Below are 26,220 nucleotides of genomic sequence, written 5' to 3' on the forward strand. Positions count from 1 at the left end.
GGAAGCACCGGGTATGAGTGGAAACACAACTGCCCCGGCTTGGGTAGAATTTACTGTTCAACGTACAGCTCTAGCAAGACAGAAGCCGCCACTTCCAGCTCCTGCGGACGGCTTATCTGGGGACAATTAACCACAGCTGGGCCTCCAGAAGCATGGCCTCTCCGGGCCCAGTGCATCCAGCTTGATTCTGGGGGCTGTTTTGAGAAAGGAAAAAAAAAAAAAAAAAGCCTTACTAACTGGCTCTTGGGGGAATATATTTTTGTTTGTAAAGGCGTTGCTCTCTCTGGCAAACCTGGGTCTTGGGTGCGGGGACTAATCATCATCAAAGAGGGACAAGGGGACCAGACCCCCTGCCTCGGACACCCCTCACCCCCACCCCCACTTGTACCTCCCCAGGCTTTGTGGTGCTCATTTGACTTCTAAGTGTCAAAATGCTAAAAAATAAAAATTAAAAAAATCCCGCAGGATGCACAGTGTTGTTTTTTAAGACCGAGATATTCATCAAAAGCTCTTTTATTTGTAATTCATATCTTGACTATGTGGCAAAAACCTAAACCACTCATGCCCATGGTATTTAAGACTAAGAGTTGTTCCTGTATCTGTTAGGAATTGCTTTAAGCTGTTAAGTAACCAAGGACTGAAATAATAGTCATTGAACACAAGATAAAAATTTATTTCTGTCCCATGTAAACAAAACCCAAGCAATAGCCCTGGGCTCCAAAGTGCCATCAGTGACTCAGACTCCTTTTCTCTTTCTTCTCCACCACCCTCTTGCACAGTTTCCATTCTCAACGTCACCTCAAGGTCCAAGGTGACTGCTGGAGCTCCAGCCATCACATCTGTAGTTCAGGCAGGAAACTAGAGGAAGGGCTGTTTGTCTGCTTTGTCTTTCCTCCAAACCTTGTTGCCTTACATTTTCTTGATTCCTCCCTAGCTGCAAGGGAGGCTGGGGTATATGGTCTCTTAGCTGTACACCGTTTCCCAGAATAAAAACAGGATCTTGTTAGTAAGTGGGCTGTCAACCAGCAGTTTCTCCCCCGGTTCCCATGAACACGTAGACCTGGGATGGAAGCCCATCCTACCACCTACCCGTTTGATAAATACTCAGTGTGGTGGCAGGCTGGACTGGCCTGGTTTTGGCCACGCCCAGTCAGGTCCATACTTGGAAAGTCTGCATGTAGAAGTCCAGGAGGAGAATGGTTCTAGACCCACAGGGTCTTTGCTATCTGCTGCGGAGGGAAGCACAGCTGTCCTGCACACACACCTGCCGCCCCAGCCCTCAGGCAGTGGGAGCAAACCCAATCCAGACCCTTACCCCGCATGCTGAACGGAAGGAAGCAGCCAGGCTGCATGTATGAACGTGACGTGCAGAGAAGCAGAGAGCCCGTGTGGGGAGAGCAGAGTAAGGGGCCCTGGTCTCTGGGGCTGGAGTCTGGGACGGGGGTGGGGGGAACCTCCCAAGCAGCGTATGGAAGGACAGTCCTGTTCCAGAGTGACTTGATAAGTTGTCACCACAGTCAGGACGTAGCTTAGTCAAAGAGGAGCTGGGACCCATCCCGCCCAAAGACCAGGGGTGACTCAGGTGTGTCCTGGGTGAACTGGATGAACTGGGATGTCCAGTCTCCCCGCCTGCACCGGACATGGGGCTTGACCTAAGCGATCCCCGAGTGCTCTGCAGGTTACTGAGGGGGCAAAAGTTGAACACCTCTGCCAACGATGAAATAATCATAATTTTATGAAGGCTGAAAACAAGGAAATGGAGAGATTTTAATGCAAGAAAAATAATAGCATGGCACACTTCCCCCTCCGCCCCAACTGTCCTGCCTGGGAAGGCGTATCTGGCGTGTTCCGAGGGCTGGCGGGTGCCCTGGTGTTCAGGGTCCCTGCCTACAAGGAGGACACCTGTTCCATGCGTTACATTCATCTCCTGTTCCGGCTTCCGTGGGGCCGCTGGCCTCCGGCCTGGCGTCGGGTCCTTCGGGGGACCCTGCTTCCCTGCTGGTGCTGTGGGGCCAGGTCAGCCCCGGGGGGCATAAACCCGTCCCGTCCCCACTGGAGAGTGTCTGTCCCCTCAGCTGCGTCTGTCCCGGGGCTCCCTGGTGGGAGGTGGCCCGTGACCAGGAGGACCGAGCCCCCTCACCCCCCGGCACTGCCCGCTGGGGTCCGGACACCCTGGGAGCTGCGCTCGGACTCCGGGGGCCCCCTCACAGCTGGCCCTCGTCCACCCAGATGGTCTTGCGTTGCTCCTCGCTGATCTTGTCTTTGAGGACCCGGAGCAGCTCCTCCACGCTGCCCCACATGTCGGCCTCCACCGTGGCGTACAGGCAGGGCAGGGCCTCCAGCTCCTTCTCCTTCAGCCGGCACAGCCGCAGGAACTCCTCCTCTGTCTCCGGCCGTGGCAGCATCTTTCTGTGGGCAGAGGGCAGGGGGGGGGAGGAACACACACACACAGGGCGCTGTGGGAGCTGCACGGCAGCCCAGGCCAGGGGACCATCTGTCCCCGGGCTGGGCAGGCGGAGCCTTGGGGTGGGGGTCAGGGGGTGCTGTGCCACTTGACCTCCCCTGCCCACTCCACAGCCACCCCCTGCTGCCTTCCAGCACTCCACCGTGCCACCTGGTCCCTGCGGAAATCCCAAGAGGTGGGGCTTAAAAAAATCTTTTAATTTTTTTCCTTTAGTTTACTTAAAATTTTTTTTTTCCCATCCTTCAGAGCTAGTTGATGGACCGCGCAGGGGAGCTACGCTGCTTAGTCTTATATAATCATGGTCACACACATGTAAAAGTTCCCGTCCTGACCGCTATTACAGAGCACAGGCCGGTAGTGTTACGTCTCTTCACGTCACCGTGCCACCGAGCTCCAGAACTTTCTCATCCTGCGAAACTGAGCCGCACATCTGCGAACACGCTAACTCCCCCTCACCCTCCCCGGCCTCTGGGGTCACCATCGACTCCTCTGCGACTCGTCCGGGGGCCTAGAGTAAGTGGAATCGTGCAGTATTTGCCCCTTGTGCCTGGCTTGTTTCACGGAGCTTGGTGTCGTCGAGGTTCATCCCTGTTGTCACTGGTGCCAGAACGTTCTTCCTTTCTAAGGCTGCATCACAGCTGTGAGCTGTTCCAGAGATGATGCTTTGGGTTCCTCCGGGCAGGGTGCCCTGGCGTGGAACCACTGGGTCATGCGGCCATCCCGTGAGGACCCTCCGGGCCGCCGTCTTCGGCAGTGGCCGTGTGCTCCCATGTCCCCGCCTGCAGCGTGTGAGGCTTCCCCTGAGCCTCGCCATCACGAGGCCATCTCGGGTTTCCGGACAGCACCCATCACAATGTGTATGCAGTGGCGAGGTGGGGATTTTGGTCTTGTGTGCTCATTCGTGGGTTCCTCGGGGCCAGGCACTTAGTAGGTGCACTGGAAGAATTTGGTGGAAGAGGCCAGTGGCCTCACTACCTCTTCTCACTTGCAGCTGTGTATGTGTGGGAGAACTGGGGTTAGGGATAGCACCGCCTGATGGCCAGGTGCCAAACCCCACAGCCAACCTGCCACAAATACCATGGGCTTGACCTTGAACATGGATTCAGACCTTTCCTCATCGCCTGCGAAAGAGGATCGGGTTCCAGCTCTCGCCCAGGTGGTCCTAACCCCTGTCTCTACACAGCACGGGAAGGAGCATTTTACGTCCTGTTAGATTATGTCAAATGGCGTGGTCTGGACCCCACAGCTGTGAGATGGCTCTCCCCGTTACAGTCCAGCACATGGTCTCTTGCCGCTGTCCCCGCCTTGAGGTCTGGGCTCTTCTCCCTCAGCACCTGCCCTGCTTGCCCTCGCAGCCCGAGGGCTGCTCCAATGTCAGCTTCCCTTCCCCAGCTGCCTGCCTCCCCCTAGTCCTCGTCCCTCTGGACGTGCTCTGGGTATTATTTTCTCCGTTGCTAGAGGCTGGGGGTCAAGTCTGCCCTGGATGGCAGCCAGGCACAGCCAGGCACCCTAAACAGAGAGCAGGGGGACCAAGTGCCCAGTGGTTCTAAGTGGCAACCCCAGAGGTATGGCAAGGAGGGAGGGGCTGCAGGAAGCCCGGCGGTAGGGGTCTCTGAGCTCTACCTGAACCTCTTGATATTCTTCTCTGACACCCGAATGAAGAGCACGATGGGGTAGATCCTGGATTTGATCAAGTCCCTGGTACAGCTGATCCCGGCCTCCAGCAGACAGTGTTTGTCCTGCAAGCACAGTGGCCAGTGGTCAGTAGCTCCTCCAGCCCCTCTGGGTAGTGGGGGCGGGGCCCATGGTGTAGAGTCAGGCTCTGCGGGACAGGGATAGGGGCGAGAGAGCCCTGAGCGCCCCCAGCGGCACCAGGGAACCAGGTGAAGCCTGACCCCTGCTTGTTGGCACACTTGGTCCCACAAGGCTATGCACAGCAGTGAGTGCTTCCAGAACACAGGCATCGAGCCCAAGGGGAAGCAGGAAGCATGAGTGAGTTTTAATGAAAAGCAAAATCAGCTTCAGGAACACCTGCTACCCCTTTCTGCTTACGAAGGCGTTGGTGGTTCTATCAAGGGTAGAAAACCCCCGAAAAGTGAGGTGGGGCTGGACAGTCCCGGGAGCATCTGCAAGGCGTGATTCTCTGGCACCGAGGAGCTCACTGCTTCTGAGAACAATCTCCGTGTGACCCCTCAGTCACCATCCACTGCAGAGCTGACACCCTACATGCTAAGGCAGCACTCAACAGTTAGCTTTGCTTTGGAAAGGGCCCCGGAAGGAGAAAGAACTCAATGCTTGGGGCCAATAAGGACCATATTGTCTGGCTGCAGAAGATTCTAGAATGCATGCAGATACTTCTCTAGTTGCTACCAACTTCCCTCTGAGGGGACTAGAACTCCTGGTGACCACTTGTTCTCTCTGCCTGTCTCTCTGACCCACACGCCCTGTCTCTGGCCCTTGTTCTCACAAACAGGCACACGATCCTGGGCGAAGTGAATTGGGAAGACCAGGGCCAGGGAGCCATCAGAAATAGAAGGTGGCTTCAAACTGTCAACGTGCATGTCAGACCCCAGAGAAAGAGGGTGTGTGGAGAGGAACATGGGGCAGAAGAGAAAAGGAAAAGGAGGAGGTTTGCCCACAGGGAGATCAGAGCAACTCTGTACCCCACCCTTGTCCACGGCTGAGGCCGCCTCACAAATATCACTGGTGGTCTCTCCCCATCCAACCCCCAACTCCACCTCACCTTGGCGGCCACAGCTTCGATGTTGGCGGGAACAATACATTCAAAAGTGTTGGGGTTCTTCTCCCGGGAGTAGATGATGGTCTCTGTCTTCTGCTTCCTGAGGAACTCGTCTCTGGTGACAACGTCTGCGGACAGAGGGCCAGTCCTGAGGGCAGCACAAACCTCCCCTTTCTGGGCTCAACAGAACTCTACCTTGATCCCCTTCGGGCCACATTTAAATGAACCCTAGCTCCGGTACTAGACTGTGAGGCTTCTCAAGGGCAAGGTCAAGGGCTTCTTTACACTTCCCACAGCATCCCACAGAAGAGCTGGCTGGTAAATTCTCAGCATTAAGTTTCATTGGACAAAGTAGCTCAGACACTGAAGTGCAATACTGGTGAGTTGTCTATCGTGAAGGATGGACAACTGTCCACCCACCCAACCTTTCAGCCATCCATCCATCAAACCAACCATCCAACCAACCATCCATCCATCTGTCCTTCCATCCATCCATCCACCCATCCACCCAACCATCCACCCATCCAACCATCCATCCACCCTTCCATTCAACCAACCATCCATCCATCCACCCACCCATCCATCTATTCATCTACTCATCTACCCATCCACCATCCATCCATTCACCCATGCAACCAATCATCCATCCATCCATCCACCCATCCATTCATCCACTCACCCATCCATGCTTCCATCTACACATCCACACATGCAACCATCTATCCATCCACTTACTATCTATCCATTCATCCATCCATCTACTCATCCACCCACCTGTTCAACCATTCATCCAACCACCTACTCACTCACCCATCCAACCGGCCATCTGTCCGTCTAACCATCCCTCCACGAATCTACCCATCCATCTAACCGTCCATCCACCCAGCTACCCATCCACCTACCTATCTAACCATCCATCCCCCCTCCAGCTATCCATCTATCTCTCTACCCATCCACCAATACACCCGTTCATCTATGTACTCATCCAACTACCCACCCATTCATCCATCCCCCCACCTTCCCTCCATCCATCCGCCCATCGCTGAAGTTAATTTTTGTTGAAATTTATCATTTATTGAAAATCTAAGAATCAGTCATTAGAATAAAAATATGCTAAACACATAGCTGTTGTTGTACTTGAGAACCTATGACACAGCTGGGGAGAAGAATGCGGGATACAGGAAGCTACGAAACAATTTAGTAGGCACAGTGATGGGCTATTTACTGTGGCAGCAGTGAGGAGGTCTGGAGGGAATAGAGGAAGAGGCAGGCTTCCTGGAAGAGGAGGTATATACTGGAGACCCAACTCACTGGCTGGGTGACCATGAACACATCTTTAATCTCTCAACCTCAGGTTCTCCATTTATGAAAGGAAAGGGTAGAGTCAGTCCAGGACTGGAATTCCCTGCTCAGACCCAGGCTGGCCGGGGCAGCCCACACTAGCCCGCGGATTTGGTGTGTACACTACATTGTGCACTGGAAGTGAGTGGGAGAGCCAGCATGGGAGGAGCCAAAGGTGATTTTGGGGGAGGGAGGCAGCCTAGAACGCCCCCCCCTACAGTGCCCACAGCTGCCTGGCTGTGAATGCACCAAAGGGAAGACAGAGCACATTTGTAGGATTCAGAGTGGCTAAGTGGGCTTTTTAAATCGGCTTTCTACCTAATCTCGTATTGCCAGGGAGGAAGCCTCAGGCAGGAGTGAGGTCCTCTTCCCAGAGCCTCCCTGAAGAGTGTGTGAGGTTCCCAGATAGGCAGGCAGAGCCGGGGGTGGCACACCCTTGAAAGGTTCCTACACCTGAAGCTGGGCTTGGGAGGGCCTTGGAGACACGCAGACCCTGTCGAGAAAGGCGGGGGTTGTCGCAGCAGCTGCAGGACTCAATGAGCTGTCTGCACCCGCCTGCTCCATGTGGGGGGGGGGCTAAGAACCTGGAACCCATGCTGTCCTTGGCCCCAGGGTAGCCTTTGGCCATCCATGAGCTTCTAACTTCTAGGAGAAGTGGCCACTATTATCCTAGTTCTGCAGCAGAAGGAACAGAGAGCTTGATACCCTGCCCCAAATAAACAGCTGGGGAGCGATGGGAAGGGCAGAACCTAACCCAGAGACCACTCGCCTCAAGGAACATGCTCATTCCCACCAACCGCACTGTCTGCCGAGGCCCTCCTGGCATAGAGGGTCTAAACCATGAGGTGGGCACTGGGGGTGCAGCCTCTCACTTCCCACTGAGCCGGGCATCCAGGGAGAGCTCAGGGTCATCAGTGCCAGCATGCAGGAGAAGCCTGCGTGTGGCACTGTGTCCCGGGAATCAGCAGGGAGGTCTGCTCCCACTCAGGCCATCCCTCCAATGTTAGGGCTTACTGATGAATGCAGGTGTCAAAAAGCAGGAGAGAATGCTCGTGATATCTGGACCCCACCCTGTGATGGTTCTGAACGTTCCCGGACCCAGACCCACACGAGAAACCCACACGAGGTCTGCAGAAAGGACCCCTGATGGATGGATACGGCCGCTTGGGTCGCAGGGATGGGACTCTGCAAGCAGCAGGAGCACGGATGGGTCTCAAAAACATTATGTGGGGTGAAGGGAGCCAGTTACAAGGGATTCTACGCTGCATGGTCCTGTTTGTAGAAGAGTCTAGAAAATGCAAACCAATGTGTGATGGCAAACAGATCAGCAGCGCCTGGGGCAGGGGGTGGAGGGGAACCCGAGGGGACCTTGAGGGGATGCAGTGTCCTGTCTCCTGCTCGTGGTTGGGTTGTGGGGTACAGACACCCGCCCAGACTCATTCAAGGGCACGTTGAAAATGGGGGCATGTTGCTGTATGTAAACTGCACCTCTGAGGGCGAACCCAAAACCTGGAGGTCTGCACGTCACATCCATTAGCACGACTGCTGTTAAGGCACAGGACCAGTGTCGGTGAGGTAGACACAGAGGGGACTGTCCCTCGGCCTTAACGAGGAAGGACATGCTGCCACCGGCTACCAAGGGGCCGGACCTCAAGGACACGATGCTGAGTGACAGAAGCCAGAGGCCAAGGGACAGACACCGGATGACTTCCCTCACACGAGGCCCGCAGAGAAGTCAGATCTACACAGACAAAGAGTAACATGGGCACCCAGGGCTTGGGGTGGGCACTGAGGGTTTAGTGGGGACAGAGTTTCATTTTAAGAAGATGAAAAAGTTCTGCAAATACGGTATACTTAACAAACCTGCACTGGACACCCTGAAGCTGTTGAAGTGGTAAATTTTATGTTACGTGTATTTTATTATAACAAACGCCCTGCTGGACACGTGACTTTCAGTTGATACAGGGGTCCCGGATGGCCACGAATTAAATAGATGATGCTAAGGACGACTGTAGTTTGCGGTCAGGATTGGGGCTCAGCCCTCTGTTATCGGGTGTCTGACCATGGTCCCCTAGCCACATCAAGGACACAGGCGCCCTAGTGATGAGGGATGGCTCGGCTCTTACCTAAGGGGCCGGAGTGGGCACCCCAAGTCCCGTCCTCTAACTGACCCTGTGCCCTTCATCCCGAACCCTTGGTGTGAATGGTGAAGGGGAGGTTCCCTGCTCTGGGGTCACGGGGAACTCCGAGGGGGCTGCCACAGCGACAGGGACCGTGACTCTACCTCCCTGTGCACACCGGGCCAGGAGGGAGCGTGGCCCTTCCATCTGCTCTCCTGCCCACCCCTGCACCTGACCTGGTGGAGGAGGCGGCCCCGGGATGTGCTCCTGGCTGGTGGGGCGCACTCACCTGGCTTGCACATGGTGAACTCCATCGCACCCCCAGAGTTGAGCAGTTTCTGCACCAGAGCCTTGGCTAGCATGGTGGGCGTGAAGAGGACGGGCCGGCGGCGCTCACAGTGCAATGAGTGCACCGGGCTGTAGGGGATCAGGCTGAGGTTCTTGCTGAGCTCACTCTCGGGGTCCATCTCTGGGAGGGGACAGGGAAGGGCCAGCAGTGAGACCCCGGCCTGCCCGCTGGGGAGCAGGGCACGGAGGGCCTGGGAGCCTCCTTGACCCCACGGGGTCTGCAGGAACCAAGATGTCCCTTGGCCATCCGGGAGTGTTTACGAAGTAACCCAGGGCCCGGCCCTGCTCTGGGCAGCTGGGGCCATGGCCCTGCCTCCTGGTGCCTGCTTTCAGGGAGGTGGTGGCGGCTGGAGGCAGGTCAGAGGCCTGTAATGAGCCCCACCACTCTGGGCGGCAGTGCTGAGCTCTCAAGAAGGGAGTGGGAGCAGGATGGGCAAGGATGGCTTTTCTGAGGACAGTCGGGGACTGGGGCCAGTGCTTAGAGAAGGCGCCAGGTGAGAAGAGCTGGAGCAAGAGCTATCCCTGAAGGGGAGGTTGGGTGCGGGGTGCAGAAGGAGAGTGAGGGGCCGGCAGGAGCGGACGAGGGGGCTTGGGTGGGAAGGGCCGGCCAAGAGGGGCTTGGGGCTTATTTCAGAAGCTCTGGGAAGCCACCAGGGCCAAAGGCAGGGAATGATGTGGCCCCCCTTCTGCCTTTTCCAGCCTCTCTGGCTGGTGTGTGGGGAGTGGCCCAGAGATGGCCTGGGGCAGCTCCAGGAACCACAGCCCCAGAAACCGGCGGCTTGTCCTTTCCTTGGTCCCCTGACCTGGCTGTCAGAGGGCCAGTCTGGAGGGGAGCCCAGGCCCTCCTGCCATCTGTGCCTGGGCCACCTGGCCCCATGAGGGCAGCTGGGAAGGCTGGCTCGCCATCAGTCCCCTTCCACAGGGGCCCGTGCAGCTGGGGACCCCGGGCCAGCTTGATAAATGGCAAGAAGCACGCAGTGGGGAGAGAAATCAATAAGTGAACACTTCACAGCAAACAGCTCCAATTAACATGGGCATCTGGGCTCCAACCAACGCTAGCGAGTGTTTGTGAGGGGTGAGCCTGGCGGGATGCCCTCCTCTCCCACCCCTGCCGGCAGGCTGTGTGCGCCACAGGGCCAAGGCCAGGCAGGTCCCCTGGCAGCTCCTCCCAGGGTGGAACCTGTTTCGAGGGAGTGTGTGTACCAGACCCCTGGTGGGGAGCCACAGGACCCGCCCGGACCCCTGGAAGCCCCCATGCCAGCAAGAGGTAGGGAGGGGCCAGGTTCCCTCCTGCTTCTCAGTCAAGAGCTAGGTGGCATCCAGGAACGTCATACCTTCCTGCTTCTCAGTCAAGAGCTTGGTGGCATCCAGGGATGTCCGGGTCAGGCTCCCCAGGGGGCTCCCCGAGACGATGCGGACTCGCTCATTGCTGTTCATTCTCTTGTACTTGTTCTCGGACCTGCTGACGAACTGGAGGACAGGGGCGGGGCTGGTGGGCCTTGTTTCTAACCAGACTGAGCTGCCGCCACCAGGCTTGGGGAGACCTCTGGTAGGACCCCAGCTCTTCCCAGGGACTGGGGTCAGTCACATTCTCCCGTGAAGATAGGAGACACTTAGCAGGCTGGAAGGGTCCTGGAGCGATTTTGGACATCACTGCTAAGTAAGTAAGCAAACAAAGGCTGACTCTCCTCCCTAATCAGGCTTGAAGCCTGCCGAGGGGTATGGTGCAGGTGGGGTGCACGGGGAGTCCCTCTGGCAATCCCATGTGCATTCCTGGGGAGCCATGGGTGGGAGGTCCCTGGCTGGGAGCCCCCACCTGGTCGGCGTGGGCAGGACAGCTCCATCTCCCATGACACTGTTCTCCACAGTCCCTGCCTCAGTTTCTCCAAGTGCTCTGGGCGTACCCGCCTTGTACAATTCAGAGTTGAGCCCTGGAGGGTGGAGAGGGATTCCTCCATGGTGGACACAGACTCTAAATTCCCACCGACTGTCTGAGCTGCTTTGATCCCTCCATACCCTCCTGCAGCAGGAAGAAAAATCTGGGGAGCTGAGATCTCAGTCGGGCTCTGTCGTTCACCGGCCCTTGGGCCTAGGGGCGCCCAAGGTTTATGACTTTTGCACGAGATGTGGGCAGTGACGTGGGCAGGACTGTGTGGTCTCATGTGGTCCTGCCTTTAAGAGTAGCTCAGACTCTCCAGGGCTCCTTCTACCTCCCTAAGTATCTCTCTGGTACCTGTCTGCATCTACCTGGTTTCAGGGTCACACCGCTGGGTGTGACCTGGGTTTCCTATGTTCTCACACTAGGATGGAGCAAGTGGAGTGACATACCAGCTCTGCTGGGGTCTGACTAGCATGGTACCAACGCAGGGACACCCTTGTGGGACCACACCTTAACCTTCCTCCCTTAGCTCTTGTCAGCAGGGCTGATAAGGCTGCAGAGGATGCTTCTGCATTTATGTGAAATCCCTTCTGAAGCTATCACCTACTGTGCTACTCAATGTCCTTGTAAAAGGATTCATGCAAAATAAAATCCATTTTAGAATTAAACATGAGGGAAACATTTTTCTGGTCCCAGAGAACTAAAATGTTTCTGGGATCAGATAAGATTTAAAGAATCTGCAGCCTTTCCCTTTTTCCCTTGGCTGCCATGATGCTCAGAGATAAATTTCATGCATGATCAGAGGGATGAAACTGACCTAGACACCTGTGATGTCTGTTTTTTTGGGTCCTGATTCACTGTTTCTGATCTATCAATATTTGAATAGCTAAGTCATTTAAAATCTTCTAGCCTTAACTTCCTCCCATTTTTTATGCAAGTGACATTGTTTCCAACAGGTGCAGAGACTGTCCACTGACCTGTCACTGTGAGGGCACGATGGGAGGGGAAACGTGAAACACTGGGGAAAGTTTCGAGTGGTATACAAACGCAGAGCACAGTTATTTTGATCAGGTCTTCTCTTCTCGGCAGCAAGAGGGCACAGACATAGCCAAACACGATTGCAAAGTCAATAGGTGCTCTGGGGCATTTTACCTGAAGGAGCTGGCCAAAAAGGAAACTTGCTCGAGAGAGGCGGGGACTGACCCGGGGGTCACTGGTGGAAAGTGGCTCTTCGGGCTGAAGGGTGTTCTGAAATCAGTTATCAGTCAGTCAGACTTGCTGGGCTCAGCAGGATGCGAGAGCCCATGGAGGCAGGCCACTGAGAACCAGGGACGTGTCCTCCAGCCCCCTTGGTATGAAGGGGAGAAGCATTAGTCGTGGAATCAAGGCATTCCAGATGGAGAGCAAGCTTGGAGGGTAAGAGGGTCCTTGTTCTAGCGGAGACTAGAGATGCAGGGGAAAGGCTGTGTCCCTGCTGGGGAAGGTCCCCAAGGGCAGGACTCCTCCTGGAGGGGCTGTCCCATTCCCAAGGAACCAAAGTCCCTATAGCCCATCACCCTTGAGATTAGTGGCTCCTGTGTCCGCCCTCTCCAAACCGCCCCTGGGTGGGAGGTGTCCGATGGCAGGGCACAGGGGTACCTACCCGGAGCGCCCTTAGGGTGTGGTGGGTGTTGTCTGTCTCTTCTCGGTTTCCCCTGTGCATCAGACGCTGTAACTTGACCAGGAGAAGTTGCTGGGCTCTGGGGGAAACGGGAGAGGAGAGCAGAACCTCAGGGTCAGGCCTGCCCCTAGGCAGGGGGAGCTCTGGGGCTCAGGGGCCACCCCAGGGAGGACATGACGCCAGGCAGCTCAGTTTGAGCCCCGCGGCCAGGGCTGACCATGGCAAATCCCCTCCTCCGAGCCCTGGGAGGGGGTGTCTGCAGGTGCTGACCTTACAGGGCCGGCCTGAGTGACCACTGGAGTCCGCAGGTGCTTAACCGACACCTGCCGTGTCTAACGGATGCACTATGGCTGTCTAATTACGTGAGGATGTCAGGGAGGTGGCCTGTGGCAGCACTCACCATGACTAGCCAAAGAGCATAAAATCGAAAGCCCCATAGCATCCCCCGGCAATGGCTGAAGGATGGTTTCCCGGGCGTGAGTGAAGCAACAAGACTCAAGGGAGAAACACCCATGGGCGGCTGGGGAGCTTCAGGAGGAGGAGGGAATGGGGGGGGCTCACTGGTCAGCAGGCGCCAGTTCCCCGGTGAGCCCCTCTGCTGGGTGGCAGCCCCTTCTTCCCCTCCCTTGCCCCGGCACCAGCTCTGTCCTCACCGGCTGTAGCTGGGTATGGTGCCCACGTCCAGGTCGTGTTTCGTGAAAGGGTCGACCCGCGCGCACAGCCACTCGTGCCTGTCCTGGTACATGGTGTCGATGACATGCACGATGTCATCACACTTCAGGGACAGGGAGCAGGCGTCCAGCTGACTGGAGATGTTCAGGTTCAGCCGGATGTAGAAGGAGTCCCCCGAGGTGATGAGACCCTCCTCCATGTCCTTCAGCAGCTTCCGGTACCCTGTGCAAGGAGAGAAGGTCAAGGACGCGGGGGCTGTCCGCCGGCGAAGGGCTTCCCGCTGCCAAGATCCTCCAGGCACAAATTCCCTCCTTGCTGCCCCTGGGGATGCACCCAAGTGGCGCATGCCTCTTAGAGCTTGCAGGGACTCCCCCGTGTCCTGTGCGGGTTTCCCTCTTTGTCTTGGCTGCCAAGAAACTCGCAGCTAAGTTGTGTGCCAAGATGCAACAAGTCTGGGACCTCCGCTATGACGCCCTCCACACTTTCATTTAGCTCTTCTGCTGTGTGCGCAGCTGCACTGTTCCCAGGGTTTGGCTGTGACATGTCGCTCTGCTGGGAGCAGTTTCATACGTATCTTTTGAGGACACGCGCTCTCGTTTCTCCTGGCTGTACTCACGGAAGTGCAATCACTAGGTCCTTGATTATCTACACACGTAGCTGTCCAGACACCACCCAAAGGTCTTCCCAAGTGGTAGGACCACACTGTGTGCTGTTTTAACCTTATCTAATGCCACTGTCCTCTACAGTATGTGTGTACAAATCCCTCTGGACGAAAGCAGGGCATAAACCTCAAATACAATAAATCCAGCAAACTGAATGCCTATAACATAAATCCATAATGCAAATCCCTAAATCAGACCACCCCCGTCCCCCGCAGAGCTGCCTAACCCAGTAGAAGCTATAAACCGTTCTAAGAGTCAGGCTCTGTGTGTCGTCACCACACGCACTGGGGGAGGCTTGAACCCGCCAGCAGGGCTGTCTGGTCAATGTTTCTGGAGAAGCCAGGGATGGCTGGTCGGGTCCTTCCAGCTCCCCAGGGCGCCCCTGGGCAGAGTTAACGCCCATCGCTATATGAGCTCTCTGCTGACTCAGAGAAAAGCCCGACAGACCCTGCTAGGCGGGACCTTTCTGACCCTGAATTCTGGACCACAGAGTTTCAACTCAGGGGACTGCTGGCCAGTGGGCAGGGTGCTGCCCAGAGACTTTCTGCTGGGGTGGAAAGCCGGGCTGGGAAGAGGGGAGGAGACTGCCCGTGTGAGGAGGAGGAGGCTTGAGCTGCTGGTCCCTGTGTGTGGGGACAGAGCCGTCACAGTCATCTTCCCCAGCAACCAGCCACTGCCGGGAAGGAGTGCACGCTAGCAGGGGGCAGTGGGGAGCGGCTAGAGAGAAAGTGGTTATTTATTCTCTGTTGAAACATTCATGAGTCCTAGTGGTTAAAAATAAGATCCAGCTGCAGAGACAATCACGCAGGAAAAATAACCCAGAGGTGAGAATGGGCGCTTAGTCTTTGGAAACTGCAAGGTGGAGCCTGGTGCTCACTGCCCAGGACTCGTAGCCCAGGAAGAGGAGCCAGGATCGCAGCCCTGCTGGGGCCAGATGACAAGAGAGGGAGGCCTTCTGGAGATGGTCCTGGAGCCTCGACCACGGAGCAGAAGGCATGGCCCAGACTGCGGCTTGGTGGCCCTGCTGGTGCCGGGGCGGCCAGCCTGGAGTGTCCGCCTCCATTGGGGCCAGGAAGTAAGCTTCCACTGGGCAGGGAGAGGGGTGAGGCAGGCCAGGCAGGGAGCAGGCTGTCAGCCAGAGGCCCCTGCTTCCTCCTGCCCGGTCCGGCTGTCTGCATGCGGCCAAGCAGGCTGTCTACACTGAGATATCCCAGGGTTCCCATTCACCTGCCCTCCCCTGCCTGCCAGGGTCCCGTCAGACCCTCCCAATGGGGCTGCGACCAGCTCGCTCCTCCCACTGAATGTGGAGGCTGCTTATCCAGGGCCCTACCCACACGGGTTGCGCTGCTGGCCGTGGCTGTGCACAGGTGGGCGTGGCGGCCTTACCTTCCTGGTTGAGCTTGTAGTGCAGGGTGATTGGGCCGCTGCATCTCTGGATGGTCCAGTGCACCTCCTCCTTTGTGCACGTGTCCAGGGGGACACTCTGCCGCTCGCCTTTGATGCAGCCTTCCACCTGGGTATCAGAGACACACTGTTCTTCTGGGGTCCACGGGCGGGAGGGGCTACAGGGGTGAGGCTGCCCGGCCGGGGAAACAAAAGCCCCTCTCCCCAAAGTGTGACCAGCTCAAGGTCACCAAGAGTCAAGGAAGTGACCCACTTAAACTCATCTGCCTCCCCGTGGGCTGATGTGTGTGCACAGGTGTGTGTGCATACGAGCTCCAGACACACGCACACGCACACACACGGGGGCCTTTGGAGAGAACTGGGCTGACGGGCTGCAGGCCTGCCCCCCTCCTGCTCCCTCCTGCGGGTGCGTGTGCCCTCTGTGAGCACAGGTGTAGAAGGAGTGGGGAAAGCCCTGGGCCCTACTCTGGCTGTGCTGCCACCTCCCCCGGCCCCCGGCCCCTCACCAGCAGCAGCTCGTGGCCCTCACGGAGGCCCGCCTTCTCGGCCAGGGAGCCCGGCTTGACTGCGTGGACAAAACTGCCTCGTGTGTTGCCCCCGAGCAGGGTCAGCTGTGAGGTGAGACTGTCGCTGTTCAGCGTGGTGTGCTGCACCGACGGCCCGGGACCCCGCACGTGCCCCACGGACGTGACAGATGGCCGGAAGGGTCTGGGTCAGGGAAGGGAGCGGCGGTTAGGATATGCCCCACGGTAGGCCTCTAAGGGTAGGGTCCCCTCCCAAGGGCTGCAGTGCTGCAGGAGAAGCCACCTGGGCTGGGAGGTGTAACTGGCACTCATGGGATGGGGGGAACCCAGAGGTGAGAATGGGAGCTTAGATTTCGGGAACTGGAAGACAGAGCCCGGTGCTTACTGCCCAGGAGTCACAGCCAAGGAGGAGGAGCAGGGTCCCATCGCTGTCCCCCCCAGCCCGTGGCCTCGGCCACACTGAGCTCTCCCACTGGACGTCTGTGCCAACGGGCTGCTCGGCTCCTCCTCGAACACCGGGGAGTGGACGGCTGCCGTCGGCACCGGTCACCAGGCTTCCCGCCTCTCAGGTGGGGTGCGGGCCCGATGGACATCAAGGGCTGCCCCCTTGCCTCTCTGGGGGGCCCTGGACAGGCCCCTTCCTCTCTGGGCCTGATCGGGGTCCGGGGAAATGCTTTCCGGCTCTGGGACCCTCTGAGCCTAGAATCCAGGGGAGCTGGATGGTCCTATTTTGGGAGATCTAGGGGGTGGCAGGCTTTACCCTGCGGTCCCCTCGGCCGTCCCCTCCCCCAGCTCTGGCTCCCCTTTCCCGCCACCAGGGTACCTTTCTAAAGAGAACTTCCTAAACATGAGGTTGACTTGCTCCAAGTCGTAGGCATCCAGGCCCTCGGACTGGTGGGAGGAGGAGGAGGAGTGGATGGACGGGGGTCCGAAGGAGCAGTGCTCGTGACTGTCGTCTGCAAAGGGGCCAGTGTGCTCGTGAGAACCCGCAGAACAGGGAGGGTGGCTCCTGCTGCTCCTCGCCTGCCTCCCAGGAAATTCTCCCACTGGGCCCCGAGCCAGGAGGCTGGCCGTAGACGCTGCACTGAAACTTCTTCCAAAAAACCATGCCCCTGCCTCTGAGGCCCTTCTAACGGGAAGCCCTGCCAGCTACCTGCTTTTTAAGACTCCTGCGTCTATACGTAGGGAAGGGGTCTGCCCTAGCAGAATTGAATTGGGGTCCATCTTTTCACTCAGGACCACCTTAGGTCTTACATCTGCTGCTTCTAAGCTTGCGGGCTGGGGCGGGACCTGCAGGGCAGACTCTGGATGGAGGACTGACCCCTCTTCCCAACTCAGTGGGACCCCAAGGCCTCAGGAGTCAGACACCCGCTCCCTGCAGCCCAGGCGCCAGAACAGAGGACGTGCAAACCAGCTCTGAGCTGGTAACAAAGGCCTCTGAGCATCGGGAATTTGTCCTGACGCTGCAGAATGCCTTGGATGGCTGCCCAGAATTCTCTTTGGAGCTCTCCCCTTTCCAAAACTCCTTCAATTCTTCTCATTACCCAGCCTCTATGAGGTGCTAACCTCTCTTTAACACTTGATAGCTTCTGATGGTCCCCAATTAGGGAGAGCTGCTAATCCTTCATCGTATCTGCTGGCAGCCTGAACCGCTGAGGGTGCGGGCAAGGTTGGGGGAAGCCCGGGAACGAGAGAGGGCGGCAGGCCCACCTGGGGCCGTGGGGGCCAGCCCCGGTGCTTCCGGCGGACGAGGAGCCGTTGGAGGCATGGGAGCATCTCCAGGAGGCTTCTGGACCCTTCCCACCCATCTGTCTTCTGCCCACCCAGGCAGGTGCTTGGGGTGGGTACATCACAGCCCTACCAGGGGTCAGGCAGTGCAAGGACTCGGGGATGAGTCTTTGTGTCCTGTGCCCCAGGTGTAGTGGGTTGTGGGGGTTCCATGTGCGCTGGCCTAACCCCCCTATGCCCCGATTGTAAGGGGCTGCAGCTCCCTGGAAACTGAGCCCTCGTTCCCAGCCTTTGCAGAGCTTCTTGTAAACCCAGGGAACGTCGCCTCTGTCACAATGGCTCTGCCGTGGGGCCAGTTTAGGACTGCTGCCCACCCTCGGTCTCCCCAGGGCTCGTCTGCCCCACACCTCCAGTCTCAGGGAGGAAGGGAAGGAAAACACTGTCCTCTCAACGTCCACACCGCATGTGGACCTAGGAGGCGCAGGGCTCTGCCCTGAGCTGGAAGGCCCGGAGTGTGGGTGACACGGTCGTGCCCCCGCCAGACGGCAGGCAGCCACCACGCAGGTATGCCTCTGAGATCCGCCCGGTGCCTACCGTCAAAGTCCAAGACGTCGAACCCGCCACTGTCATTGTCTTCTTCGACTGTGCTGCAAGACACAAGGGAGGCCCGGGGAAGGGCAGGTGACCAAAGGAGCTTCCCAGGCTGTGTGCCGTGGTTGAGGGCGGGGGAAGATCCTGGAACGTTCTGGCTCTCTGAGAGGCCTTGGCTTAGAGAGGGCAGCATGGGCAGGAGGGGAAGGTGGCCAGAAAGCTGGACGGACCACTGGAAGCAGGGTGTCCCAGGTGGCCGGTGTGAGGAGGCTCATCAAGGGCCGGTCAGCAGCATCCCAACAGCCCCACTGGCTGGTTCCCACTCACTCCCTTCCTGACACAGAGCCTTGAGCACCCACTCGAGCTCAGGCCACCGTGTGGGATGGGCCTACATGGCTGAGGGTGCCCTTTACACAAGACAGGGCACATGCTCTGAGTTGTAAGCTCCCCACGGCCACGAGGCCCACACCAGGCCGTGGACAGTTCAGGGACATGGATTCCACCCTGCAGGGTGCTGGGTGCTGCCAGACCTTCTGGAAACCACCCAGGGATCTCTAATCCCGAGCCGAGCATGAGATGCCCGATGTCCCGCTGACCCGCAGCATCTGAGTGCCCAGGGAACACCTCCACTGCGGTCTCCCCAGGTGGGGATGGATGGTTTCCCAGAGGTGAGGAAAAGGGAGGGGAAGCAGGAATGGGGAGACTCTTGCTGGGGTCTATGGCTCTTGGTAGGAAAAGCCTGATTTCCACGCGAGTGGGGCAAACCGACGTAGGCTATGGCGTTTGGCAGTTTGCGGAGCGACCCTGGGAAAACCAAGCGCCTTCTCTGAGCCTTGCCTCACCGGTGAACTGGGCAGCGCGAGGCTGGCTCAAGGGCTGAGTGAGTGGGTGTGGAGACTGTGGGGCGCCCTCTGGGCACCCCCCGCCACCTACCTGCGATGAGGCGCGTCTTCCTTATAGCGCCGGAGGATGGAGTCGTTTCCGGGGGGCTCAGCGGTGATGGACATGATGCTGGAGCGGCTTCGGTGGGGCTGCTTTGAAACACAGATGCGCGATGGGGAGCCCTGTGCCTTCGCGGGCACAAATATTACAGATACAGGGGCTCAAATGCACGTGGATGCGTCCCTGCCCCCAACAGGGGCAGGCGAACTGGTTCTCAGCAGTGACCTTGGCCAGAGAAGGCTTACGCTCAGCCGGGGGCCGCTTAGGGCAGCTGTAGCCAGAGTGGGGCGCACATCTGCTCGCACATCTGCTGGCCTTGGGCGGGGGCAGGGAGGCCGCTGGGGCTGAGAGTGGGGCTTGCAAGGTGTGGGTGCAGGGCTGTGCCTTGAACCCTGCTCGGTTGGGTTCCACGGGCCCCGCGGCGCTGGGCTTGTAACCCCGACTCTGGAGAGGAAGACCCCGGGGCCTGGTGGTGGCGGCAGCGACTGATGCCCCAAATGGCATGGCTGCTAGAGGATGACCCTTTGAAGGAAGGCCTGCTGGCTCCTGGCAAGGGCTGCCTTAAATAAGAGCTGAGGCTTTTGCCCCCCAGAGCCACACACAGAAGGCATTTCTTATCAAACCTCTGGGTCCCCCAGGGCCTGATTTTGGAAGCTGAGCTGACAAGCTTCCCAGGGCTTTGCCTCTGGGGTTAGAATTTCTAATCCCACGCCTTCTGCTGCCTGCCTGGGGGGGTTGGGACCCCCAGATTGGGGGGGTAAGGGGGTGAGGAGGGCGGGCTGGGACTGGGGGAAGGGCAGGGAGCCTGGCCTGTGTGGTCTGCAGCTCCAGCTGCTCCAGCAACCCGCCCTCTCCGGGGCTAGCCCCCCAGGGGCTGCCAGAGGAGCCTGGGACCTGAAGTCCTGGCAGAATTTTCAGCGGCTGCCTGTGTGGTTCCCTACGGCTCCTCCGGAGGCCCCTCTCTTCCTCCCACCAAGTGTTAAATTGGGAAAGGAGGCAGTGAGAAGGTGTAAATACATCCTGAGCCGGAGGAAACATCTTCAAATAAACATAAGGAGGGTCTGGGCTGCAGCCCCGGAGTGAGGCTGCTCGCAGGCCCAGGGCAGAGCACAGAGCGCAAAGCAAGGGGGTGGGCCTGCTGCAGCCCACGGAGAGGTGGGGCTGGGGACGGGACGGGCTCTGAGCCAGAAGGGGGTGTGCTGGGGACCCGGCTGGCTTACCGTCTTGGAGAAGGAGTTGGTGATGGGCAGGGATCTGGAGGAGCTGGGGCTGGCGTCTGTGCCTTCTTCTTCATGCCCTCGCCCTGTCCCGCAGAGGCAGGAGGCAAAGGGGAAAGGCAGGGGAGAGGGGGTTGAGAGCCCCCCGTGAGCACCGAGCACCTGGGAGCTGGCCTGTCTGGGTGGCCTGTTCTCCTAGGGAGGGTGGGGGGCAGCCTCCTCCCTCCTCTCGTTTCCCTAGCTGTTGGCTCCCGGGAGAGAGTCTCTGGTCTTGCCCACTAGTATGTCTTGCCGCCGCCAGGTCCTGGGCAGCCTGGGACCATGTCCCGTGTCTTGGGACTCAGATGGGGGCCCCACCTGGCGCTCTGTGAAACAGCAGGAAAGGAAGCATGGGTCTGGTAGACTGGAAACCTCCCTGCCCAGGGACCCTATCCTCAAGACGGATCCCACCGTCTCTACCAAACAGGCCGACGGGAGACGGGAGCCAGAGTCCGCGGCCTCCTCCGTAAAGCCCTGGGTGGCCCTCCTGCTCCTCTGGGGGCTGTCTGGGGTTTTGTGCACACTTCTCTCAGCCCTTGCCTTGCTGCACGGGAAAGCCAGCTTTCCCACCCGCCCCCCCAAAGCTTGTGCGTGAATAGTCGGACACACACACACATTGCCCTAGACAGTGGTAAAGGCTAGAGAAGGGTCCAGAAGTTCCGTCATTCTGCTGCCTCTTTTCCCTCTTTGTGGGGCAAACACTCCTTCCACAGGCCTCAGGCCCTTTACAGCCCTTTCTGATGAAGACGATTCTAGAGGTACCTGCTCTGGCAAAGAGAGGAGTGGAGGGACCCCTACCTGTGGGCTCCTCCTTCCCCTGCCCCAACCAGACCCGGGAGGGGTGCACATCCTCAGTGTGGAGCTCCTGCCCTCTGACCTTCTGCAGCCCCACTCCCAGAATTCCCTGCTCTGAGCACTGGAAGGGCAGCACGCCAGGCTCCTCCAGTCTGCCCCTGCTCCCTGTTGTGTCCCGAGTGGCCTTCGTGATGGCTCTTTATCCAGCCGTCTTCCATCCCCTCTTGCTTGGGTGTCCAGAGCCACATTCTCCCTCCTCACTGATGGCCCCGTTTCAGAGCACAGGCTCCCACCAAAGGCACCTGGCACACAGCAGATATCTGACTTCCCCGGGCACACCCTCACTAGCCACCTGTCCCCCAAGGGTCACGGTGAGAATGAGGGGCAGGGATCCTGAAGATGCTGTGTCTTGGAGAACCAGGGGCTCACAGCTGGACCCAGACTGCCTGACCAAAAGCTGGGACGGACAGTCGAGCCCGTGTCCTGCTGACAAGCCGTGAGCTGAAGCGCCAACCCTAGCTAAGGGATCACGGGCTCCGGGCTGACCTCAGTGCGTGTGTGAGCACGTGTGTGCATGTGTGCGCGTGTGTGCCAGACGGGACGTTTCTACATCACAGCTCTATCCCTGTCCCATGACGATGAGCGTTAATTACCACCAGATGCCCCACCACCCTGGGCCTGCAGGCCTCTCTCAGGTTGACTGTGCAGGACAGATCGTCACAATGGGCAAAAAGGAGCGGGAGAGGCAGACGGACAGAGAGAGAGGAGAGGAGTCTGGGTGCATACCAACCTTGGAAATCTGAGGCTCGTTTCAGGCTGATGGGGGACTTGGCTCTCTGTAGCTGTGAGAGGGAGGGGAAGACAACAGACAAAGGCGACAAATCAGACAAGGCCTGAGACACCTGTCAGCAGAGTGAGGGAACAGACAGAGGAAGCTTGTGTAGCCTCAGGATACCTGACGGCATGTGATGCCCGCACCCCAGGCTGTGTGGCAGCGGCTTGCACAGAGGGGCCCCCCCCATCCTGGGAGGTGACAACACATGGCTCAGTGGGTATTAGAGCTGACAGTGGAGGCCAGGGAAGGAGCGCATGTGGGTGTGAAGCCCAGCAGAACCAGGTACATGATGCAGATATGGGGAATTTTCCAGAAAGCATGAAGCTTTTGGCTACCCTCGCCCGGCACAAGGTGCTGGTGCTTCCAGGGGGGTGGGGGGTGTTCCACCCTGCGCTGCCCGGCCCTTCTCATGGGAGATGATCTCATGAGCTCATTCCTCCTGGAGAGGGAGCCTCGGACGGCCCTGGACACTGAGCGGAGCGGACAGGAACCCCAGCGGGCCTCTCACAAGCCATTAATGTCAATAAACACGGGATAGACACTCAATACCTATTTGCTGAATAAACGAATGAATTTTGAAATAATGCTTACTTCATTCCGTCTCTAACTTCAGCTACGCGGACGAGAAATGGGAGGTGTGTGAAAGCAGATGGGGGAGAAGCTGGGCCTGGCGGGATTCCCACCGATGGGGCTGGAACAGGGGGAGTCGCATCCAGCCATGTCCCCCAGGGGCCCCGTGGCCGCCTCACCCCCCCGTACCTGGATGCCCTTCAGATTCATCCTGCGTTTGGGGGGGTGGTAGGGCAGAAAGTATCTGCTGTCTTCCGGAGACTCCTCCGAGGTAGACGAGTCGTCAGCTTCCTGCCCATTGGTCCTGGGGCTGGCGTCCCCAAAGTTCTGAGAGATGATGGCCACTGGCAGGTTCCTAGGCAGACTCTGGGGCGGAGAGAGGTCAGCACCAGTGATGCGGCAGGATGAGCGGCCACCATTGGCGGCTGACCTTCCCAGGGGCCCCAGCTTGAAATTCAGGACGGCCTGTGCATCTCCCTGACCCCTGTGTCCCCCTCTCCCCTTCCCTGATGCCCAGGCTTGTGGTTCTGGCTCTATCCACTTGTCAGCAGCCTCCTGCCCTTGTCTCCCCCTGCTTTGTGGTGTTTGCAGCATCAACAGAATGGCCCCTGGGGCCTGACAAGCTACCTTCACACCCCAAGGGGCAACCCTGGGCCTGAGCTCCAAACACAGAACCTGGCAGCTCGGGCCTTGTCTGTCCGGGTGCTTTCTAGCTACTGCCTCGGGCCCAGCTGCACGGGCAGTCGGTAACTTCCAGCTGCCCTCCCCAAACCACACAACCTTCCCGCTGCTTCCTCCAAACCCAAAGCTCTCTGCCTTACTTCCCGGCACAAAATGCATCAAGGTCCCCAAAGAACAACGAAGGGCCTCAGCCCTCAAGCCGACTTGGCCACCTCCTGCCACCCGTCCTGGCATGTCTCCTGCCTGTCCCTGCCCACCACCGAACAGGTGGCAGAACCACCCAGAGGGACAGTTGTGATTCACAACATGGTGTTGAAATGCCAAGTTCCTGGACCGGTGTCCTCTGTGGGTCTCGCTACAGGTTCCCCAGGCCACGGACCAGGGGTGCCCCCAGCTGCTAGGGTCTGGGCTCCTTCCCTAGTACATGGGAACTGTCATGGTACCTTCCTGGCAGGAGGGCTTGGTGGGCCGGAGCTCACACGCAGAATGCACTCAGCCTGCATCTGTGTGTGACTGCACTCGATCGCACAGCTATGACAATGGTAATGTCGTCTGCTCCGATGGCAGCGTCCAGTGCCACACTATCCGTAAAGGACGGTGCCCTCACAGGTACCAGGGGCTGCAGTGGGCAGCGGGCACCTGACACCCAGTGACCTTCCACGTGGTGGTGGCGACTCAACGGGTGGCTGGCAGCCAGCCATGGTCCACGGAGAAGGAGCTGAGGCTGCCTGGTGAAGTCACTTGCCTAAGCAAGTGGCCAAGACAAGGTTTCACCCCGCATTTCCCAAGTTCAAAATTCACTGTCTGTGCAGAGTGGTGTGTGCCTGTGCAGGAGGGTCAAGGACAGGGTGGGGCTGCGGTGTGGGGAGCCCCCCCACCCCAGGCTACAGGTGTGCAGGGCCCTGCCCCGCCCGGCCCCACCTGCTCCAAGCTGCTGCTGTCCTTGGAGAGCCGCCGGAGCTTGCTCTCCAGGTTGACGATGCAGGCTTCCCGCCGGACCATCTCAATCCTCATCTCGTCGTGCTTCTCCTCCAGCTCCCGGATCTGCTTCCTGTACTTGTCCTTCTCGATTAAGCACTGTGAGTACTGGGTCTGGGCTTCGTCCCGGGAATGGAAGGCCTGCGGGGTGGGGGTGGGGGGTGGGGAAGACAAGGCCACTTTGGTTCTTCACCCTGACCGATCCAAATCAGACCCGGGACGTGCTCTCTGTCTGGACGCCTGCCTCCCAGCTCGGGGGTCAGGCTGCTCTTCTCCTGACCCCAACTCTTCCTCAACAGTCCACATCACAGCTGCCAAGTGTCCCCACCCTCGCCAGGCCCTTGCCAGGAGCCAGCACCGTGCTGAGAGCCCTGGGGCAGTATCTCTCGCCAGCACCCTTCCCCTAGCGGGTGGGGCTGTCTTACTCCTCCCATTTTCCAGATGTGGACACTGAGGCCTCCCTGGGGCGGAGCTAGCCTGCACATCTGATCAGTGACGGAGCCTGAACACTGCACACTGGCGTAGGAGCCCATGGAGCCCAGCGCAAGCCCCCACGCCGTCTGGACGCCAGCCTGCACCTGGTCCCGCTCACGCTCCACCTCCTCCAACTGTAGCATGACCGTGTTCATTCGGTGCTTGTACATCTCACAGTCCTTGCCCAGCGTCGAGCACTTCAGCTCCAGGTCCTCCTTCTCCTCCAGGTACTGCAAGCGACGGGGAGAGCTTGGTGCCAGCACCCAGCGGGCAGAGGGCAGGGCTTCTAGGCTTGGGGGGGTCTCCCAGCCTAGCCTCCCCGCTGGGCTGTCCCTCCCAGAGAGCCAGCTCTCTGAAGAGCAGGGCCCACATTGGGGGGTATTTAGCTGGGATGTGCTTCCTATCCACTGCGCGCAAGGGAATGCGCAGGGGGAACAGGGTAGACACTGCGTGCCCTCACAGGGCCTGTGGTCAGAACGGGGAAGGCGGGGGCTGGGGTGTGCAGCAGTTCACCAATCACAGCGAGGGGCTCAGGCCAGCATGCCTGGGAAATCTGGACCGGACTGAAACCTTAGTCCCCAGAAGAGAGTGGGGGTCGGTGTACTGGCCGGGGCCGGGGATGGGGGTGGGGTGCTGCCCCTCCACCTGGGGGCTCCCACCTTGTCCCGCAGCTCCTCCGCCTGGCGGACCTCCTCCTGCAGGTTGTAGATCTTGTTGACCAGGTCCTGCCGGTCCTCCAGAGCCTCCTTGCGGTCGTGCTCCAGGATGTCCAAGATGGCCTTGTCGGAGTCTGGCAGGCTGCGCTTCCCGGCCTGGGCGGGCGGGCAGGAAGGTGTGACCATGCTGGGGCTGGGGCCGGGCTAGGAGCCAGGTGGACCCAGAGGGAGGGGTGGGGGAAGGGAAGGGGGGAACCACAGAGCCAGCGACAGACGCTGAGAGAGGCAGAAGGTTTTGTGCCAGGGAAGCAGAGAAGGAGTTGGTGCCTCCTGGGGTCCTTAAGCAGCTTATTATTTAAGAATTTTATCTCCTGGAGAGAAGCATAAAACCCACTTCTGCTCAGGAACATCCCAATGCCTATTGTTCTGCCCTAGCTCTTATCAGAGCCAAGAAAAGCAGCTGGTGCTCCCCCAAACACTTCACAGGTGACAGCAAAGAGGGGACAGCTCTCCCGTCCAGATGCATCCCCCCAAATATCAATTAATCTGCTTTGGTTAACCTGGGATGCATTCTTGGCTCCAGATCCACGCCTTAAACCCCGGGCAGCCAACCTGCCTCCAGAATGGGGGAGCCATTCTGGAGGAAGGGGGAGGGGAAGCCTTTTTCTTTCCCTGTCCATGAGTTTCTCAGCTGTCTCCTCCTCCACACCCGAAAACAAGTCTGTGATGAGAAACATGGGGAGCCACTGGACATTTTAACAAATCATGCGGAGCCGAGAGGTGGATTTCTTGGGATCTTTAAGGGGGAAATCGGTTTCCTGGTGGTCCCTGCCTCACAGAGCACGGGGCAAGTGTCACCTCCCATAATGTCGTGTCTCCTGCAAGTGGGGAGGGCGGTGA

The 26,220-nt window shown here is 58.6% G+C and overlaps 1 protein-coding gene across 5 annotated transcripts in view; it reads right to left on the minus strand.

Moving 5' to 3' along the window:
* Nucleotides 1-1,748: 1,748 nt before the first annotated feature.
* CARD11 (caspase recruitment domain family member 11) overlaps nucleotides 1,749-26,220 on the minus strand; it is a 110,634-nt gene continuing 86,162 nt past the window's right edge. For 3 of the 5 annotated variants that reach the window (XM_059414322.1, XM_059414323.1, XM_059414324.1), the window contains 19 exons: nucleotides 25,324-25,476; nucleotides 24,769-24,894; nucleotides 24,134-24,331; nucleotides 22,721-22,897; nucleotides 21,917-21,968; nucleotides 20,296-20,378; nucleotides 19,067-19,203; nucleotides 18,137-18,189; nucleotides 16,638-16,770; nucleotides 15,797-15,998; nucleotides 15,273-15,399; nucleotides 13,206-13,446; nucleotides 12,535-12,631; nucleotides 12,045-12,140; nucleotides 10,348-10,483; nucleotides 8,955-9,134; nucleotides 5,208-5,332; nucleotides 4,088-4,203; nucleotides 1,749-2,409 (listed from right to left, as the gene is read on the minus strand). In XM_059414322.1, coding sequence (XP_059270305.1) covers nucleotides 2,205-2,409; nucleotides 4,088-4,203; nucleotides 5,208-5,332; nucleotides 8,955-9,134; nucleotides 10,348-10,483; nucleotides 12,045-12,140; nucleotides 12,535-12,631; nucleotides 13,206-13,446; nucleotides 15,273-15,399; nucleotides 15,797-15,998; nucleotides 16,638-16,770; nucleotides 18,137-18,189; nucleotides 19,067-19,203; nucleotides 20,296-20,378; nucleotides 21,917-21,968; nucleotides 22,721-22,897; nucleotides 24,134-24,331; nucleotides 24,769-24,894; nucleotides 25,324-25,476 — 2,637 coding nt within the window. In that variant the 3' untranslated portion in view covers nucleotides 1,749-2,204. The remainder of the gene's footprint in view (nucleotides 2,410-4,087; nucleotides 4,204-5,207; nucleotides 5,333-8,954; nucleotides 9,135-10,347; nucleotides 10,484-12,044; nucleotides 12,141-12,534; nucleotides 12,632-13,205; nucleotides 13,447-15,272; nucleotides 15,400-15,796; nucleotides 15,999-16,637; nucleotides 16,771-18,136; nucleotides 18,190-19,066; nucleotides 19,204-20,295; nucleotides 20,379-21,916; nucleotides 21,969-22,720; nucleotides 22,898-24,133; nucleotides 24,332-24,768; nucleotides 24,895-25,323; nucleotides 25,477-26,220) is intronic. The other 2 variants (XM_059414325.1, XM_059414326.1) reach the window with 2 other exon arrangements.

The sequence above is a fragment of the Mustela nigripes genome, chromosome 11 (genome assembly GCF_022355385.1).
Source record: "Mustela nigripes isolate SB6536 chromosome 11, MUSNIG.SB6536, whole genome shotgun sequence".
NCBI classification, from domain to species: Eukaryota; Metazoa; Chordata; class Mammalia; order Carnivora; family Mustelidae; genus Mustela; species Mustela nigripes.